General features: G+C 30.4%; 1 protein-coding gene across 2 annotated transcripts; it reads right to left on the reverse strand.

The window, feature by feature from the left end:
• Positions 1-840: 840 nt before the first annotated feature.
• LOC111004208 (testis-expressed protein 2) lies at positions 841-20,713 on the reverse strand. Of its 2 annotated transcripts, XM_022275120.2 has the most exons (21): positions 20,502-20,713; positions 19,763-20,200; positions 19,564-19,670; positions 19,262-19,400; positions 18,429-18,946; positions 17,997-18,084; positions 15,680-15,833; positions 11,982-12,185; positions 11,795-11,862; positions 11,478-11,641; positions 10,766-10,887; positions 9,571-9,727; positions 9,135-9,254; positions 8,571-8,669; positions 7,879-8,037; positions 7,365-7,554; positions 6,966-7,066; positions 6,396-6,520; positions 4,994-5,081; positions 4,584-4,723; positions 841-3,283 (listed from the first exon to the last, which is right to left on the reverse strand). In XM_022275120.2, the coding sequence occupies exons 1-21, from the start codon at positions 20,518-20,520 to the stop codon at positions 3,094-3,096; spliced, it is 3,390 nt and encodes a 1,129-aa protein (XP_022130812.2). In that variant the 5' UTR covers positions 20,521-20,713; the 3' UTR covers positions 841-3,093. The 2 variants fall into 2 exon arrangements, with proteins under 2 accessions (XP_022130812.2, XP_022130814.2); XM_022275122.2 differs by lacking the exon at positions 8,571-8,669.
• Positions 20,714-20,885: the final 172 nt, after the last annotated feature.

The raw sequence follows: 20,885 nt of genomic DNA on the forward strand, positions 1-20,885 counted from the left end.
CAAAAGTATAGTAAGTATGACTAATAGTAGGTACAACAACTACAACTTCGAAGGTTTCTCTGATACCTTTGATTTATTATTGGTTTGTGGACTCAGTTTCCACTCTCGTAGACTCGTAGTGCGTGTCTCCTTAAGCTATTTAGAATTGCATTCCTTCTAGGAAAGAACAGAACAAAAGAATATCTACGTATTTAATTACCTTAGCTTGTAATACTTTTAATATAACATTACAGAGTACTATTTATAAAACGTAGTAGATTTTAAAAACAGAAGCATTTATAAGGTCTTGATGACGCCTATACATGCACAAACTCTATATACGTATACTGAATATAAATTTTGTGCTTCCAAGCAGAACCTATAGAAAATAAATATTTAGAATCCTATATATTTTATAATATATTTGTACCTATATGTTTTATAAAAATGTGTTAGTTACATAATTTCGATGTGATATAGATGTATATTTCCAAGTGCCTATTGTAAATACGATGTTGTACATTTAATATAATTATTATAGTACGAGATGTTAAAAATAAAAAAGTAAAGATATTTTATTGTTTCATTTCAAAGGTTACAAAAATATGTCAGTTATATAATTTATAACTGGTTTCTTTCTTCTTTACTATTTCTTGATGAGAGGCGCCGTCTATAAATAAATATACTTACAATTATACATTGAGGAGCTATATTATACCAACATAATCATTTATGATTCCTTCATATATCCTTTTCGGATTTTTTGCACTGATAAGCTACGTTATTTTTTAAAGGGAAGGTGCTGATAGAAATCTTAATTTTTGTCTATGGTCTAAAGAAACAGTAAAACACAAATTTAATATAGCTTTTTATTTATTGAAAATAATCACAACTGATACCACATAGAAAAACTATTCGGCACGGTTTAACTCTTAACTATACATAATATCACATAAACACTTATAATTTCAAATATTTACATAAAAACTTCAATATTATATTTATAACTATGAAATAGATAACTTCACAGAATAAAAAAAAACGTAAAATCATCCTTCGAGTTCCAAAATATTCATATAAAACGTCACTCATAAATTACAATGGATCGGAATATTTTGGCTCGTTTGAAAACAAATTTATAGAAACACTTAACTTTAAAAGTTACGTATTGCATTCGTAAAAAAATCAGGCAATACGTATTAATAGTGTATATGAAACAATTAGGCAAAGGTGAATATTATAAATAGGCGTATAACATAATACTAAAGCAATCTCACGTATGTCAAGATAACAGGGATTAGGCATCAAATGCGAAAGACGACGACTAAGGAACCCATTAGGCCCATTCTTCCCGAGAGTGCAAATATAATTTGAACCCTATGGCATTGCTAATAAGGTTTACATCTTGCCCCACGAATTAGATCGCATAGCTTAGCGGTATTAACTTTATTTTGACACTAAAGTTTTAAATTATTGCAAACCTTATACAATTTGCGTAATTAAATCAATAATTTCGTAGCAACAGGAACAAAAAACAAATAAATTCGATGTGACAGCTTATAAGCAACAATCAGTCAGCAATTTTTTCAATATTTCAATAACAATTTCGCACAAGTACTTAAGAGCTTTTTATGAATTCATTATACAAAAAAGAAGTAAATTTGGCCTAAATGTTAAATTTATTGTGCGACCAGAAATACCTTTTAGTTATGATATATATATCGCAGTAAAGTATTGAATATCGATCTTTAACTGTCTAGAAATTCAATTAACTCTCTGATTCAACTACTTTACTGTGACGTACATGAAAAGATACGTGACGTGAATGCTTGATTTGTTTAAAAAAATATTTTAATTAAAATACTAGAATTTTTAATTAAACAAAATATCAAACAGAACGCAAGAAAAATTATCTACTACTATAATAACTCGCTACAGAAATACTGATGTATATAAATTGCATTCTTATAAAAATGAATGCAAAGTTGGGGTCACGCATCTGAAAGGTCATTGAGCTTATACTTTGACCTATCAGCTGTATATTAGGTGGATTTCATGTAATGTTTTCATTCAAAATATGGGGACCGTTCCAGTATATTGTCAGCAAAAGTAAGAGCTCTTCGATAGTGCATTTTGTTTCCAAGCATAGACAATTTGTGTAAAAAAGTAAATAATTACTGTTGATGTAATCACAAAGAATATCAAAGAATTCGCCCCTATAGTGCTTACGTAATACATCAACGGCCCCATATTGGCATTTTTATGCTTTTTCATACGATTTACATATTTCACTCTCTTACTACAACTAATAGTAAATAAGTAAAAAAACAAAAATATGGTTAGTCCATAAGTGTAAGTATCTATAGATTCTGAAAAATTTAGAATATTTCTACTTAAATTTTTTGATTGATATTACAAGTTAATAATTTTATCTCCTCGAAATTCTTGAAAAGTTTTTTGATATTTTTAAATATAAGGGATATAAATTTGGAATTATTGTCGATAAATTAAGGAAGCTCTAATCGGGTCATATACTTTTGATGCGTGAGTTATACTTTCGTTTCCATATAAATATCAATTTTATTCTATATCTCTAGTCGAATATAATAAATATAATTTGTATGTAGATATGGTTCTGGATTTCGTAAATATAATTTACATGCATCTGTCACTATACAACTATAAATACCTCGCGATATTTTAAAACAATTGCAATCTACAAAAAATCTCTTTCTTTTGTTTTATCAAATAAAAAATAAGGTAGATAATCACGAATTCCGTGACGTTATTTACAATTTTACAGTGACATATCTAATACTATATACAATTAAATATTAAATACTGTTGCGCAAATGCAATAAGAGAAACGTTTTGAAACACCATAGACAACAACTAAATCATTACATACTCTCGTAAATAAAAACATATATTTTGCAACACGAAACACCAAATTTTCACACTAAATCAGCCCGTTTCTATATTAATATTAACGACTCGTAACAATACCGTCTCGTATAAGCTTAGATTAATTATTCTAATAATATAAACCAATTAAATTGTGGTTGAGCATGACACACAAAACTTCAAACAAATGTATATAAATCATAGCAAAATTCATTCGAATTCAACGGGCGTTGGAGTCATGACGTCTATAATAAAATCCTCCATATTGGGTAGAACTAGCACTTTCTCAAACTCCTTAGTTAGTTTTTGTTCAATCCAGTTAGTTATGTGGGTGAACCGAAGCGATCTAGCGCCGAACGCTGGTCGCGCCTTTAATACTAATTGGGGATTTGTACGGAACCTGAAAGCAAGCAAACCTTACATTATTTTTTTTTATTGATAAAGTTTATCGGCTCGGCAGACTGATACATTGGTAAAAACAAACACAAAATAAAATTTTTAATGTGACCAACACTTAGAAACAAACATGACATTCATTAATACAAATATCAATCGAAACGATTATTAAACAAAACAAACATTACAAAATTGAACAAAAATCGATTTTAAAGTGTGAGGGGAGCAACTATGGATATCCTAGACCTAGATATCTAGATAGATAGACCTAGCTTGTTTATCAGAATGCTTAATCTGGATATCGGTGAGCTTTGACCAAAACGCGTCCTACGAAAAGGAGGGACAAATGGAATAATGGGATTTAGTTACATAAATCCACAGGTACTGCCAAGCAGGTACAGAAACTCATCAGAATTCGCGAATAAATCTAGCTTTAGTAAATATTAACTCTAAAAAACAGTAGAGTTACAAATACTTGGAAAAGGTACTGGTCACTGTCAGAAGTAATGAGAAAAACAGAAACTGAAAATGAAATTGAAAATTAATTACCCAACCTGGTCCCTGATAAATAGGAAACTAAAATTTCCTGGTCACTGATAAATAGGAAAATAAAATTTCCTGGTCACTGATAAATAAAAAAACAAAAATTTGTCAGAATAGTATCGAACGGAGTGTTCAAGGTCTAATATTTGAAAGATAGAGTAAAACTAGAAGAAATATATGTCAGAAATTTACCGGCTTGCCGATTCATTATTAGTGTTAATTTTGTTAGTACTTCACTTTTTCATTTACTAGTTTTAGTTATTACAGATATAAAGGATATTATCATTAGTATAACCCTGAAAGATTTACAATAACTACCAAAAATCAGTCATGATTTATAGGTAGCATTTTCAAACTATAAACTTGCGCTAGAATTTTGATTACTCATTGTATAGAGCAAATATTTCTTGTAATATCGAAACAATGTTGTACAATATTTAAAATTACTCGATCATTTAGTTTGAGGCAGTTGATTAATTTAGATTATGCACATAATTTTTAACACATACAATTTTTTTTATTTTAATGAAAAATTACTTTGGGTAACGCCAACGAGTTAAATATATTATGTACAAAAGTGTTGCTTGCTATATTGTTAGTTATAAGATTTAGAAATATAAGTTTAATTTTTTAATGTTTGTATGTAGGTTAGTTGGTGTGGGTAATATAATGGAATTCTATCGCATTAGTTGTAACTGTTAAGATAGGAAAATTTACTGGAAATAAATAAATAAGTATTTTTTAGTTGTCATAAAACTTACCCGATCCATATTCGGTCGTGCGGTGGTGGTGGAAGGTTCACAGCCAAACGACCTTCGAGTCCACTCACTTCCAGTTGAAGCTTTATGTCAGTGTTCGATAGACCTTCCATAGCTCGCTTCACGTACTTGTAGTCAGTTACCTGAAATTAAAATTATTATTACTTGAGTTTCCTGTACTTTATTAATATTGAAACATTTATTTTAATATTCACAAAGTATATTCTTCATTAACCATTAATGTCATATGAGCCGAGACCTGTGACAAAATATGTGTTTATTTACAAAACTAAAAAAAAAATGTTGAAAAATAATTTGCTATAAATCTAGTTGTAGTGGGTACAGAACTAAATTAAAAATTAACGCGCTCCGATTTTGGGTTAATTAACAAATACAGTATTAATAAAATATACCTGTTGAAAATATTTGTTTGTAGCTATTTTGTCAACAATTCTGAGGAATTTCTTCTTTGACGAACCGCCTTCAGTTGTGTTAACACTTCTGGAAATGAAAAAAAAAATGTCAATAAAGTTTAAGTGGAATCGTAAAAATAATGTCTGTTATCAAAATTAAGAATATAATAATAACACTTTTTTTACATCACAATAATAAAACAAAGGATGTAAACGGGCAGTCTTACTGTTAAAAGCATACAGTGAGGTAGTAGATATAATGTTTTTTAGAGTCAGGTATCATTAGGAAGAAATTAATATCTTGGTGCATCATATTAAAAAGAAAGAAAGAAATCCATTTCCCTAAATTCTAATATTTTTTTACAAAACCAAGTGGAAAAGGTACTAGCTTTAAAATTATAAAAAAATTAAATATAATTTTTAGTTCCTATGGTAGTACTTGTACCGCTGGCAGCTTTTCCCCGTTCTATTGCAATTTTTTTTCTCATTACTCTTTAAGATTTGTTTTTACGTAAAGCAATTTTTAAGTGTTGTAGCATTTTAAAGTGAAACTTTTTTACGCACGCTTGACTGGGGAGTAAGCTGGCGAACGCGTGACGTAAGCGTTACGAAAAGTGTTATCGGGCAAGGCGAACGGACGTTGACTGGGGGATATAAGCAAGAAACAGCAGTGCGCGCGCACATTTTCTTTCACTCTTCCTCTCATAGTTTTCTAGATATCTAATTTTAATTCGTAAAGATATGTATCTTATTTCTGATACGATAAGCCTATTGTCTCGGTTTAACAATCAACCACAGTATTTACTGATGTATCCAATAATGAAAATTATTAAAAAAAATTGAGCAAGAAAAGTACCTATGGTCACGCGCCAACCTTTAATTACTCCACCTGATTCTCATAGACCAAAAGGTTCACTCGAAACAATACTAAACTTGGCGGAATGACCTTTATTTTCAAACACAAATCTTTATTGCATTCCTTATGTTATTTTACACGTGACAAGATATAATTTATTACAATAAGGACCTTGGTTAGGCACAACAATGTGAGAGGGCATGCTCCACCATAATTAATTCTATTCATATCTATTCTTACAAGAAACTATAATGTTAAGAATGTACTTAATATTATTAATAAACTTAATTCTTATATAAGAAATTATAGTCTATCGGTCAGATACTCTGTAACAGTATTATGACTTCTTAGTTCTTACATATTACAATTTCTTTAAAGATTTGGTAAACCTCGCTCTTCAAACTTTCCGGTAATTTGTTATATATTTTTATTGAGGAGGTCAATGGTCCTGATCGATGCAATCCCAACCTGGACATAGGTGGAACCAGTTGGCCTTCACGAGGAGGTATCAGAGAGTAAAGTGTCTTTGAATTTTAGTTTACTTACGGTGCTGATTCTGCTAAAACGATATTTTCAGCACTATCGACAGGCTGTACAGGTGGAGTTTCGTCATCACTCGAAGACTCGGCTGAATCCTCCACTTCCGAATCGTAAATCGCTGGTTTTCGTTTCTGCAAATGACACTTGACTTATTGTATTGGTAACCTATCGTTAATATAGTCCTAGGTTCGATCTAACTTCGATGTTTGGCAGATTTATCTTTTCCAAATCATATATCTTCAGTTACAAATTTCTAATTGTCATTTATCTTTTTGTCATATACAACTGGTCCAAAAGGAAAAATAAACAAAACAAGACCAATAGAGCGATGGACCAACGGGATCGAAAGGCTAGCTGGTAGAAATTGGATGACGATGTCACAAAATAAATTAGGGCGGGAAAAAATTGGAGGAGATCTTCTCCTGCAGAGTTGCCGCATCTTAGAGAAGTTAAAATTGTATTTATTATTATTAAATGTATGTCAATAAGATGTGGATGAATAAAGGCTTATTATTATCATTCAAAAACATAAATATTTTCTTCCGAGAAGACGATGTAAGAGAGAAAAAAATGTACCCGCAGCTCAGGGCTAGTAGCACGTAGAGTGGGAGATGCACTCAGCTCTCTTTCGACAACCGGCTCTTGAGTTTCCATTAATTGCTCTTCTAATGTCATATCTGAAAAACAAATACTTTTACCTTAAGTTTTATTAAAAAAAAAACTCAATTCTCTCTGAGACAAAGGACAGAGAACTCTGGTAGTTTCTCGTTTAGAGACTAAGATAGATAGATAGTTAGTAGTTCATACAGGCTAAAAACTCTAAAAAAGTTTTTAAGTCTAAATTACGTAAACTTTAAAGTATCAGTATTTAAAAGGCACAAAAGAGCGAAAGAAGTAATATATATATATGCCCGTCTCGTTCACACAATACAAAACCTAGAACAATATCGTAATAAAACACGATGCAACACTCACTTTTCTCTTTCAGTTTCATAAGGTTGATTTGCGTAAGTATGGCGATGTACGCACCGCCGTCGTACCGCAAGTGGGCGTCTAGCCACACGCCGCGTGCGTCACAAGTGGGCGGTTGCACGGCACAGACTAACGGACAGGCGCCCGACAGTGACAATTTTGTCACCAGGAGGGGTGACATAAATGATGGCAACTGGGAATAGAAGACGAAAATGACGCGACTATATTTACAACAAAAATCTATATCTATTTAATTTTTACTATTCCTATAGCTTATAAAAAATACACAATAATAAAATCCAAAACGAAATTCATATTTAAAATCAAACATAAAACACAATTAATATTTTATTAATTTTTGGCTACTAACTACAATAAGAAAAATCTTAATTCCATTTTGAGTTTTATACTAATTCAGAGTCAAGTAATCTATCCCATTCGTAGTTATGCAAAGATATCAATACCATGCCACTTAAAGACTTTGCAGACAGCATATACTCATCCTTGTAAAACTTACCTTAAGCGTATTTAATTTCCTTTGTATCTTATTCTGCAGCCTCGCAATGAGTACGGGATCTCGCATCATATCATACATGATGCGAGCCAGCATTGTGTTCACCCATGTCACTTCCGCAGGAAGCGTTCGGCACTCGCAATCAGATGTTGACTGCTGCGACTAAAAAAGTAAAAATATTTGATATTTAATCTAATATTTCAGCAGATAATATTATTAATACGTTCGTATAAGGTACTGTTATTCAAACATCTAAAGATTATACTACTATATAATATTTAATTTAACTACATTAATACTAATTAAAGCTTAATAAACTTGTAAAAGCAACAATTCCCAACACAAATATATTATATATTCCAATCTTAAATGACTAAAACTCAATTAACGTGATTGATTGACAAAATATTCTTGATGTTATCAAAGTCAGATCGTTAGTTAGTTTGTCAAAGTTTTGGCATAGAAAAGATGAAAAAGTTCAAAGAGGGGTACCCGCACTTAATATTTTATATGACATATACAATAAGCGAAAAAGAAGTAAAACATTTGAATTTTAATATAAGCAACACAATATATAATTTAAATTAGTTATTAATTTAAAAACAAGATTTTTGCGTACAACCCAAACGTATACGTCCCACACGTAAACAAAAGCGTACACGTCACAAAACTAAAATCAAAATAAAACCGCTAACATCCTTTCTCTTCTTTTTTTTATTCCGCTCGTGGGGCGAAGGCTCTAATTGACACATAACGCCGACATCTGAGGTTTGTTTCGTGATAACTTCATGCGTCTATGATAATAAATTAGTTAATAGATAGTGTTTATAAGTCCTAGAATTTTTTTCTGATATGACGTATTGCTCTAGGTTCGAGTAATGGTAATAATTATTTAAGATGGTAAGCACTACTGATCACCTTTAAACAGCAACGGATGTCAACTGTCAACATATTGAATAATTTTTAAGTGACCTCAATTGATTTGAGGTCATCAATATATGCAGCTCCGGATTTAATCCGTTATAATAGCGAAGAATTCAAAAGAGCGCTGCCTGATTTCCTAGGTTGGTTTTTGCAGACGGAATTTGGAAAGTTTTTAAATCTTTAGTAGATATCACCCGACTTATGAGTGATATCTACTAAAGATTTATTAATTGATTAATTATTATTAATCGTAGTTATAACTTTTAAGCAACAAAGATATAAAAAAATCCTTTCAGATTTATCTAAATATAAGGTAAAAAAAACTCCATTCTCACCTGCATTATTTTAATTATATATGGCCAAAATGTCTTCTCATAAGAATCTAAACTGACGGGTAAAGGATGTATGGGTGATGTTATATTAATTACATCTGATGTCGACTCGATCGTTTTAGCCTGCAATAACATTATAGTTATAATATACCGATTAAGACATAGAAAATATAGCAAAAGTTATTTATTATAAGTGAATTTTTCAAAGAAATCTTCGTATAAATGCGGAGCAAGAATTTTTGTTTGAAAGTAATTTTCCTTTCAAACCGTTTGTAATCTGTCCCTTTTAGTCAAATATTTTATAGTAAACACACAATATTCTTTAAATTATTAAAAATCTTTCAAATTTTACGTTAAGATATTTGCATTATTTCACTTTTAAATGACCGAATTATGAATATATATTAAAAAAATATTATTGAAATACTTAAAAATATACCTTGCCAAACGCAACGGTATCTTTTTCACTAAGCTTATAAACAGCTAATTCAATCCCATCTTTCCCTTCTTGGGGCTCACTCGGAGATTTGTCTTCGTTAGATGACGTATCCGCTGACGTGCTCGCTTCGCTTATCGATATCATAAAACGGCGATACCTGAAACAGATTTTTTTCTAAGACCACATATATATGTTGCAATAAAGTAGTTAAATCAGAGAGTTAATTGAATCTCTAGACAGTTAATTAAATATCGATATTCAATCAAGTGGCTAAAGCTGCGTCAGACAAGTGAGTGAACGAAACGTTTAACGAGTTTCCTAAACGTTTCTAGGCAACAAGACTAACCTAACCTAAACATTTACAAATAAATACAACACGGAATTTCCAAGCTTTTACTTCTGAGTCGACACCATGTATACAATTTGAAAAATTTGACCGCCTACTTGTTTTACATAATTAATGAACACGCTGGCTTTCGGTCAGACGTATAGTTAAACGTTTTGACTTGATTGAATATTGAACGTTAATTAACTGTCTAGGAGTCAATTAACTCTCTAGTCTCTGATTTAACTACTTTACTGCTACATATATACAAGATCTTAAGTTTGGCGTTTATTTTTTTAATAAGGTCTTCGACAAAAGTTTGTATACACTGTTCTAGTAAAAATACCAATTTGGACCGTATTTATAATTTGTAAATATCTACTAACAAAAATCATCTATAAAAATATTTGTAATGCGAGTTCCCTGGGGCCCCTCCCCCATCCCTCTGATATGATATAATCGATATTATACACGGTCAGCGAAGTACAGGGGTTTAGTAAGGTTTCATAATTCAGTTAATCGCCGTTAGAATTTTGTGTTCATTTCATATTCCAAGCATAACAGGACAAAATTTACTGTTTTATATTGTACTTATTTCTAAAAAATGTGTTTGTACACGTAAAACTACTATACATATAAATACGACCCGACATTTTTCATTTGCAAAAGAATTTTGACGAAGTCCGAACCAAATTTTAGTTTAATAAAGTAAATTCGCAGCTCAATTGTAATTTTAAACTACTAAAAAGATAATCAGTGGCGCTACAACCTTTTTTAAGTCTAGGCCTCAAATTTCATGATCATTTGTCAATCTAATAGGCAAGTAGGTGATCAGGGCGTATGGAATTTTATAGAGGACATTATTCTTACCACTCGTGTTTGTCTCGACCTGTTCTAGCGAAAAGGTACAGATGTGAATGTTTGTCTCTCGATTGTTTTACGTGCACACTCCATTCTCCTTCCGTAGTACCTTCCGCCACGGGATCCGACTCCTGTGAACGGTACGGAAATTTGAGTGAGCCAAATTGACTTGGCTCGTAGATCGCATTTAAAAAAAAAACTTAATTGCTAGTATAATGCAAGCTTAATACAAGGAATCTGTAAGCATATACATCGATATTTCAAAGATAAGTTAAGGCTTGTGTCTAAATTAGAGGCAATGTAATGGATACTCAACGAGAATGAAAAAATCAACTTTTGGAGAAAGAGAATTCAATAGTGAAGAAAAGAGCAGAATTGGAGAAGAAAAGTAAAGAAGCGACGTTAGACTCTAAAAGTGCAGAGACAAATAGAAATTTGAAGCCCAAATAGAAAGAAGATTATTTGGAGGAGAAAAAGGATACGTTACAATTTTTAAACAAAAAATATTAATTCTAGTAAAGTAGCTTATTTATATTAAGACTTATACAAATTGTAAATGTCTAAAGAATTTGTAACATATATATAGTAACTAGCTTATGCAGAAAGGAGTATTTGTCGGTCTAAACATCTGCTCTTTCATCTTTTTCTGAAAAACTTTGTTTCCGCTGTTATGCAAAGTTATAGGCTTTTATGTTGATATACAAATGATTGGATTAGTTACCGTTTCTTCAAGGAACTCCTTGATTTTGGACAATTCGTTATCATCTATATCATCATCATCTTCCCTTGTACTGGCGATGGATTTTGTCGTTTGTTCCTCACCATCATCCAGCTTTTCACTTGTCTCTGGATCTGTTATGGTTGATACGCTATCTGTCTTTTTGTCTAGAGAAGAGAAATATACTTCAATCATATTTGAAACACAACACACAGAAAAAAGGATCCAATAAAACTCATTCTTGTGTCTGTTGCTGAGATCAACCTTCAAAACAGATATTTATTTAACAGAACAAATATTGAATGCAATAATTGTATTACCTCTATGCATTTTCCTGACTAATCTATGTCTTAGACCTTCTCGTCCCGGTTCGGTTTCATGAGAAATACTGTAAAACAAACAATAAATTACTGAACAAAATTCTCTTCAATTAAATTTCCTTGACTTGATCAGTAAGACATCGAAAAATCAAATACATATATTTTAATTTGAAGATACAGAACCTACCTCTTTTCTCTTCTCCTCCAAATAAACTTTTTTTTCCTCTCTGGGCTTGTATTAGTCTCGGCACTTTCAGTCTCTAACGCCGCTTCTTTACTCTTCTTGTCCAACTCTGCTACTTTCTTCTCTATTGAATTCTCTTTCTCCAATACTTGAATTTTTTCTTTCTCGTTCAGTATTATGCATATGGGGTATTTTTTGCTCCATTGCCTTTAAATGAGACACAAGATATTTTCAACAATTTTTAAATTCCACGTACACAACGATATTTTAAAGGTTGTTTTAAGCTGCAATGTACTAGTAATTATTTAAGTAATGGATCAAGGCTTTATATTTTTTTCAAAAGCGTGCTCAATCTTTCTTAGTTATGGCAATTAACGCATCGGACTTACGTTCCGCGAGTATAGCCAGACGTAGGAACTCTCTTAAACATTTTAATCACAGTGTAGCATTAACATTTAATCAATTAGTTAATAAAATATAGAGTGAAATTAATATCCTGTATTAACGGGAGTTAACCAAGGAACCATACAAGTGTCATGTTCTCCTTAAGTGCTTCTTAGTCCTACAATATTTGTGTTTCTGGCGCGTTCATTATAGAAACACGATTATAATTTTAACCAAAACGAATTATTCATGTATTTAAATAAAACACCATAATCTTCAATTTGGATCGGGTTTTACCACGTGTAATCTGTTTAATATAGAATATATTTTGTAGAACGTTTTAGGATAAACATTTCTACTATACATGTGATAATAAGTTGCGATTTGTGTGATCTTTTCCTAATTTAATTCACACACTTATTAAATCGACTTCCGTATCTTCAAATCAGCCAATAACTTAAAATCAAGTTGTGAATACCTAAATGTAATCAGAATAGTAAACTATCACGGAATTTGTTTAATTGTTGGATTAGATTTGTATCTTTATTACGTTGATTTAAGGTGCAATTTTCAACGATTTATACGTATGACTTATAGAAAACAATTTTTTGGTAAAAAACTTCAAGAGTAATTGACTGATATTTTTATTTAAGTCGTATCGGTAACTTGTCACATTTATAAAAAAAATGATTTCAAAACAAGGGCGTAGCTGGCAAGAATCTTCCGGTCACTATGTTAACCAAACGCGTTTCAAATTATCTTGAATCCATTTTAAACTTGAAGTCTAATTAGAAATTAAAAGTACTTTGAGTCCGGAATTAAATTTTGACATTGTATAAAAATACCGGTCTGACTGCTTTTATTAATTTATTATATGTCGTGGGAAGGAAAAATAATTTACTATGTATTTCCCTATGAAACGTGAACGTTGGGTCATTGCACTAATTGTTCTCGTTTACCTTTAGGCGAAGGTCACCGACCGAGTTTTGACAAAGCTTTCTCAAGTGTTTTAACTTCAACTACACAGTTTAAATGTGTATTGTGCGAAAACAATGATATTTACACATTATAACTGTGGTGTCGCGTTCTTTTTAGCGAGTATAAAATGTATCGCACAAATAAGACGAAATTGAAATGGGTTTAGATAAATAGTTAATATTGGGTTAAAGTATTATACTACCCGTGTAATATGACGTTATTTATTAATTAATTTACACTTCGGTACATTTATACAAATATAAATAACAATACATACAAATTATAAGGGATGCAATGGGCGGCCTTATCGCTAACAAGCGAGGAAGCCTGGAAGAGCCAGGCAAGTCTAGTAAGGACAAAATAACTTAAGTGACGTTTGAGCAGGATAGGATATGATTACGAAATGTTTATGGAGAAGATTTTTAAGTGTGAATTTTTTACAGAGGAGCGAAACATTTAGTTATAAGGGCCTTAAAAAATTAAATTAATTTTTAAAATAAGATAATTTATGATAGTTAAAGGTACGAGAAAATATATTGAAAACGAAAGGGTAATAATTATTCATAAGTATTTCATGACGTTTGGAGCATATGTTAAAACCACTTTATTATTTATAAATTAAACCCGTATAACATCTATACTATTGCTTAGATTTTATGAGCCCGAACACCATTTACAATATTTTTGTATATTTAATATAACAATAAAACGAACTGTTTATAACTACGGTGGGATACTAACATTATGAATAGTCGAAAGACTTCTACAAGTTATTATTAATGTATGGCAATCACTGAATTTTCATCTCTTTTAGTCATCATAAATATGTCATTGAAATTATAATTAAAGTTTATATATAGCAATACATAATATTACTATATTTTAGTAAAATAGTGTTTAATTTTTATTAAACATATCTATACTAATATTATAAAGAGGAAAGGTTTGATTTTTTGTTTGTTTGTTTGTATGAATTGAATAGGCTCCGAAACTACTTGGCAGATTTGAAAAATTCTTTCACTGTTGGAAAGCTACATCATTCCTGAGTGACATAGGCTATATTTCATTTTAAAAAAAATAGGCATCCTTACTAAAATTACGATAACATTAACATTTGTTTATTATTTGATACAATTCTAACAGATGGCGCTGAGTTAAAGGTAGTAGTTTGGCAAGACGACGTTTGCCAGGTCAGCTAGTATACTATAATGAATAAAGTGCTATTATACTTACGAGTAATATTACCTTAAGCTAATTAAACAATTTTGCTTAATTTAGTATTAAGACCAAATACAAGAACCTCAAGAAGCCATTGAAAAATTTAAAAACTTATAAAAACTTAATTGTTCATATTCAATAATTAATATATTCATAATGCTAGTTAAAATGGAATTAATTAACCTGAATACAGCTATTGTTTTGGCTATAAACGTATACATTAATATAAAAATAATTAAGCAGATTAAATTAAATTCGACCTTTTTTGTCTTAAGCCTATACCTTAAAAAAGGCTGCGAACTATTTTTTATGTTTATCATCTTGTCTTCCGGCGAAATATACATTATATAAAAATTACGGGTCAAATTTGGAGATTATATGATCTTAAAAAACACACGAAATTTTACTCAAAAAGTCACTAAGATTAACATCTGCGCATAAAAGATATGACGTAAAGCAATTAATAACAAATTAATACAATTATTATAATCATTATCTAGCACATGAGTGTTCAATGTCCACTCTATATATTTTAATAACTGTCTGCCCTTATTAATAGTAGCAGATTTATATTAAGCAATTTTCAAAAACAACAAACAAATAATTAATTGCGTTTTTAATTATTTTGTTTCTATTGTAATGATATTTTAATGTACAAACCATTTGAAACCTCGACAAAACTAACCACGGCCGCGCTCTAACTTCGACAAAGAGTGTTTTGCGTACACTTAATACTATCATGGTAATTAAAAACAATTAAAAACATATTAAAAACATATTAAAACAGATGATTCACAATAGATGTATTATAATAAAAATTGTTATGTTAAACTTATTTTCTGTCGAACAAGTGTTATGCTGAACCGTTTACGACGAAATCGTATGGAACGCCATAAAGGTTACATTGACCGAAATCAAAGGTCCCGGCTGAGTTCTATTGTATTACGTTCTTAATAACAACGCCATCGGCTGTTACGACTATCGGTTCTTACGACCAAATATACTATATCATATAGATATACATCGAATACTCCCTTCGATGTCGTTATAACAGATATTGACTGTATATATTGATTTCGTATTTTGTGACTCAAAGTAAATAATAATATAAATTAACTTACCGTCGTTTAACAAGTCCATTTGGTAAGAGAATGACTCGAGCACCGGTAAGGTTGTATAATCTGTGCTGATAGAAATTAACTTTGTCGATTTTCTCATCCCACAGCGCTCTCTTCGCAATTTTTGTACGCGTATACGATATTCTGAGGTTACAGCCTGAAAATTACACTATTATTAGATCATTTAAAGGTTTTTAGTCATATGGATTGGGCAAGGGAATATTAAAACCTACATTAATTAAAAGGCCGGCAAAACACTCGCGAGAGTCTGATATTGACCATGGACTTTTATCACTTATCAGGTGAGCCTCCTGCCCGTTTGCACCCAGAACTATAAAATAATCCTTTACAGTTTTGGAAACTAGAGCAAAGGAATAACTGTCGTGACATATTTTAATAACACAAAGCCGACAAAGTGTTAACGGATAGAGTCTGATTTCCAAAATAGAAGACATCGTTTTTTTTTAAATGGAATTTCGCTGTAGTCCTTAAGGGCTGAGAACGAGCTGTTTTGGCGAGATAGCTCGGCCTGAATGGGCGGAATATATATCGCACTGTCAAATTTTAAATAATATTCGAATTTTAATTTTAGTCTGTCCCGAAATTTAAAAAAAGTTTTGTTATCATTGTGTTATATTCTGGTGTGACCATGTGCTGGATCGTTAGATATTGTCATAACATTTGAATAATAATTTTCATCAAAATGGCTTATTAAAAATTGAAATTTTGAAATTAAAGACGTGTAGACAGGACAACGTCTGTCGGATCCGCTAGTATATATATATTTATTTAATGTATCACAGTATACATAAATTACGGCGAATGACATTTGTATAATTATAATAAGCCCTTCTAATCTTCCATTTCCGTGGAAATAGTATTACAACTTGTAGACTTTAATAGTTTTATGAAAACAGGTCTATTTATATTAATGTAAGTTTAAAACTAGTTTTCGTCTTGCCTATGCATGAATCATAAAATCAGATACATTTAGTAAATAGTTATACATATAAATCTCAGCCTATTTGCAATGTTTAGAAATTTTCGTATCTAATTCGAATCGAATTTATCAAATAATTATAAATTCTTTTTAATAGGTACTAGAGGCCAAAACTTATAAATAATCTCTTGTTTACTATTTTTACGAGGGAAAGGCTATATTTGTAGAGAACAGGCAAGTCAACGTAACACACACACTTCCATATAATCTATAGGCATATTGAAAATTATTTTTTATCTTTAACAGGTGTGATAATATTAGATAAATTCGCTAGGTACGCGAATCGTCCACGAGGTGTGGTTCCACGCAATCTCAATGGTTTATCCATTACGTAAGATCAAACAAATTCAACTCGATATAAGAACTTAATGGATCCATGCTTAAAGAGAACCGATAATAATTAGGTGTAACTGTAAAGCGACTGAACAATAAAAAAAAAAAACATTACATTATTACCTAAGTAACAGTGACTATATTAATTCCTTGAACATAATTTTGCATAAAAAATTACTAAACTTAATTGCACAGTTTAAAAGTACTAATTTGTCTCTTTTCACTATAGCGTAAGCAGAATTATACAAAGACGGAAAGGCATTTTAGAAATGCAATTACTGATTTAGTTATAATACATTTAATACGAAAGTTATAATTTTAAGCAAATCCATTTTACAAATTTAACAACCTTTTCAGAGTAATATTAATCCATATAAAATCTTTAAAAATCAATAGATACTGACGCATATATTAACTAACAGTACATTTGTACAGCTTAACGTATTTCTTAGTTTTAATGTAATTAGTAAATACAATATCTAATTACATAGAGAAGAACGCACGCACGGGGACAAATTAATTGTAACAGAAAAAATATATTTATGGAATTACATTCGTATTGTAATATACTGTTTTGATGGAAACTATTACGTTATTAAACGTTTAAATATTCATAAAAAATAATCTATTTCCCTTGGTCATGGCATCACGCGTGAACGAAAAACTTAAGAAAATTTAACGCAATATTAATTTATATAACTGTCGGCGATCGACAGAATAAAGATGAAAACGCAGCCAAGTTTTTTTAATATTATTTTTGTAAATAATATTAAAAAACTTCAGGACGTCTATCGGGTCAGCTAGTCATGTATTAAATGTTTTTTACATGACTGAATTTATTTCTTACTAGCTGGTATTGATGACTTCGTCTCTTGACCCACTTAATATAATACTACCACAGCCTACTTTTTCTGATCGCCTTCATTGATTTTTGGTTGTTTTTTTTAAATCTATGGATTGAAATATAACATTTTCATATGAACTTACCCTCGAGTTTCACAAAGGCAGTTGTTGTTTTATTTATGTGGTAGGTAAAGGGGTCGTAATCAGGAAATCTATAGTGATTTATCCAGCCCTGTGGACAAGTAATTAATTTGTAATGCATACAATTATAAACTTTATGTTATAGTAATAAATGCGTTATTTGTATGATGAATTGTAATGAGTCAGACACTTAGGTCATTAAAACTTAAAACATTTTACCTACGTCATTTTCTATGTAAATGTGTGTTTAAAATTTTAAAATAAAAGGATTTTAGTAATTTTATCAGTACTTTGGGAGACATTTTTTTTTAAATATAGCAATAAAAAATATAATATATAATAAAAAATAAAAATATAATAATAGCAAGGAAATGGGAATTTTTTCTTGTTAAAAAAATAGTCTAGTCAATTACCAAATTTAAACTAAGAACTTACCTCATACTTTTTCAACGGTGTATGCTCCTTCACAGACGGAATAGTGTAGGCTATTGGTATGGTACTGCTTCTTTTCAATTGGAAAAAGTTTCTACTACTCGGCTCCCAATCACTAAAGTATGTATCTAGCACCCATTGTTTGACATTACTCACAAAACAGAAAAACCACAGCCCCAATAAAAATCCATTCCACACATTACAATTGGGAAACAATAAATAATTAACAACTACTAAAATAGTTAAAAAATACAATGTGAAATTAAAAATGTAGCTCTTAGACTTTTTGTGTGATTCCGGTTTTGATAAGTTGCTTTTACTTGGCGGCAGGCCAAAATTGGCTGGAGTGGAAATTGGCGTTGGTGGGTTAATTTTCATGTCAACAGGTCTACTCAATGGACTATCAACATTGTTAACATCGCCAAATGCGTCTATTGTATCCTCAAGAGCCTCTATACCAGATTCAACTTCAATGCTGTTATCATTCAAAATATCCTTAGTAACATCTGTTTCACTTAACCCTGAAATTATGTGGTTTTGCTTGAAACAAGTACAAGGTTCTATTTAGTTTAAAATAATTCTCATATTTCTAATGCGAAAATGAGTTATTTAAGTCTAGATAAAAAAAAAATTAACAAAAAAAAGACCCTAGAATATGTAGGACTTATACTTGTAGAATTCTTCGCTTTGCTATATTATCAACAATTGGAAGTAGATAGACATAGAATACTATTACAGACTTGATTTAATTTATCTTTAATGTTAGTGCAAAAGACAAAAACATAGTGCATAGAATTAACACTTTTTACTAAATAATTTTATTACATTATACATACTTAGATTCTTTTGTGTATCATCACTGGAGTCTGAATGATTCTTAGTGTTATTTTCACGATTTTCTTGCTCAATAACCTTGGCGGTGATTGGTTGAGTCACCTCAGATAAATTCTGTATACTGCTATCAAGTGAGGACACCTGTTGATGGTATCAAATATTTTGTTGACGTAGTTAATTTTTAAATTTTGTTATTTTTAAGAATCTCTTAATCAATTTAGCAATTTTTCCATATCAATTAAACAAACCTGCAGGTGTTTGTTATTTTCTTATTTCTACCATAAACTTTTAAAATGTTAATTACCTGATTATCAGTATCACCAATACTTTGTTGGTCTAAGTCTTTGGTAGTAGAATTTTCCTCAGAGTCTGATGTAGAATTGTCCCTTGGTAGAGATTTTTCTTTTGTTTCTAAAATAATATTATTAGAAATTATGCACAGAACCCCACAATATAAAAAGTATTGAGTATGTGTTAAATATTACTGAAAAAATGTAACATACCTTCCACAGATTTGGTTTTCATGTCCTCTACAGCTTGGGCAATCTTAAATTTAAAATCATGGAATATCTTCCATGTTTCGTTAGGTTCCTTTATATCTGAACTTTCTGATGTACTTCTTTTACCAAGACGATTCAAATATTCTTTCATAGGTGAGGAAGTAATTTCTTTAGGAGTAGAACTTTTACTCTCTTCAGTTGGTTTTGGGTCAGATTTAATATCTTCAACTTTTTCATTGGATTTCTCAGATCTAATAGATTTAAAATATTTATCTATGATAGATGATGTCTTTTCTGTTTTCTTAGGGCTTGCAGTTTCACTTTTTGATGGTTGATCTCCTTGTGGTAATACATTTTCAGATTCACAGGCTTGATATAATTCTTCAAGCTCTTCATTGTTTGCATTATATCTGAACGATAATGCAGAATTTGGGGATTTACCTACAATAAAGATATATTAAATATAGTATATTACATTACAATTATCCAAGTTGAAAACAAAGAGTAAAGTCAAAAATATTTGAAAGACAAAGGAATGCTGAAATTAAAGAAGGCCAATTTATAAAATTATTTAATCTTACTTGTGCTGGGCGTTGGTAATATTTATTGTAGTAAGTTAGTTAGACGAAGTATTAAATATAAATATGAGTTTAAAATATGTGTTTATCATAGGTTAAATAGGAGTAAAAAAATGTTTTTCAACGATAACTAAATATACAATATAAACTAATTGAGTACTCACCTGGGCCAGAAAAGTCCATATTTAAAAATGCATTCTAGAAATCATAAGACGAATAATATTTGTAAAGAATAATAGAAAACTAATGGAGTATTTTAATTTACTTTTAATTCAACGGATATATTCCACCATTTATCAAACGAACGCGAACATCGTTATTCATCGAATTACAAACACAATATCATACAAAATATTAGAGTGAAAACTGAAAATTCACATTTCACAGTCGTGTCAACTTCTTGAAAATATATGGTAGTTGTCAGCCGAACAAAAGTCACTGTCACTAAAGATCTCCATAAAATAATGAAATTATAATTTAAAAAAACGAATACTACTTATATCTATAAATATAGTTTTAACCTTTTCTATTTTAAATAAGTAAGTAAT

Source organism: Pieris rapae, chromosome 13 (genome assembly GCF_905147795.1).
Source record: "Pieris rapae chromosome 13, ilPieRapa1.1, whole genome shotgun sequence".
Classification (NCBI taxonomy): domain Eukaryota; kingdom Metazoa; phylum Arthropoda; class Insecta; order Lepidoptera; family Pieridae; genus Pieris; species Pieris rapae.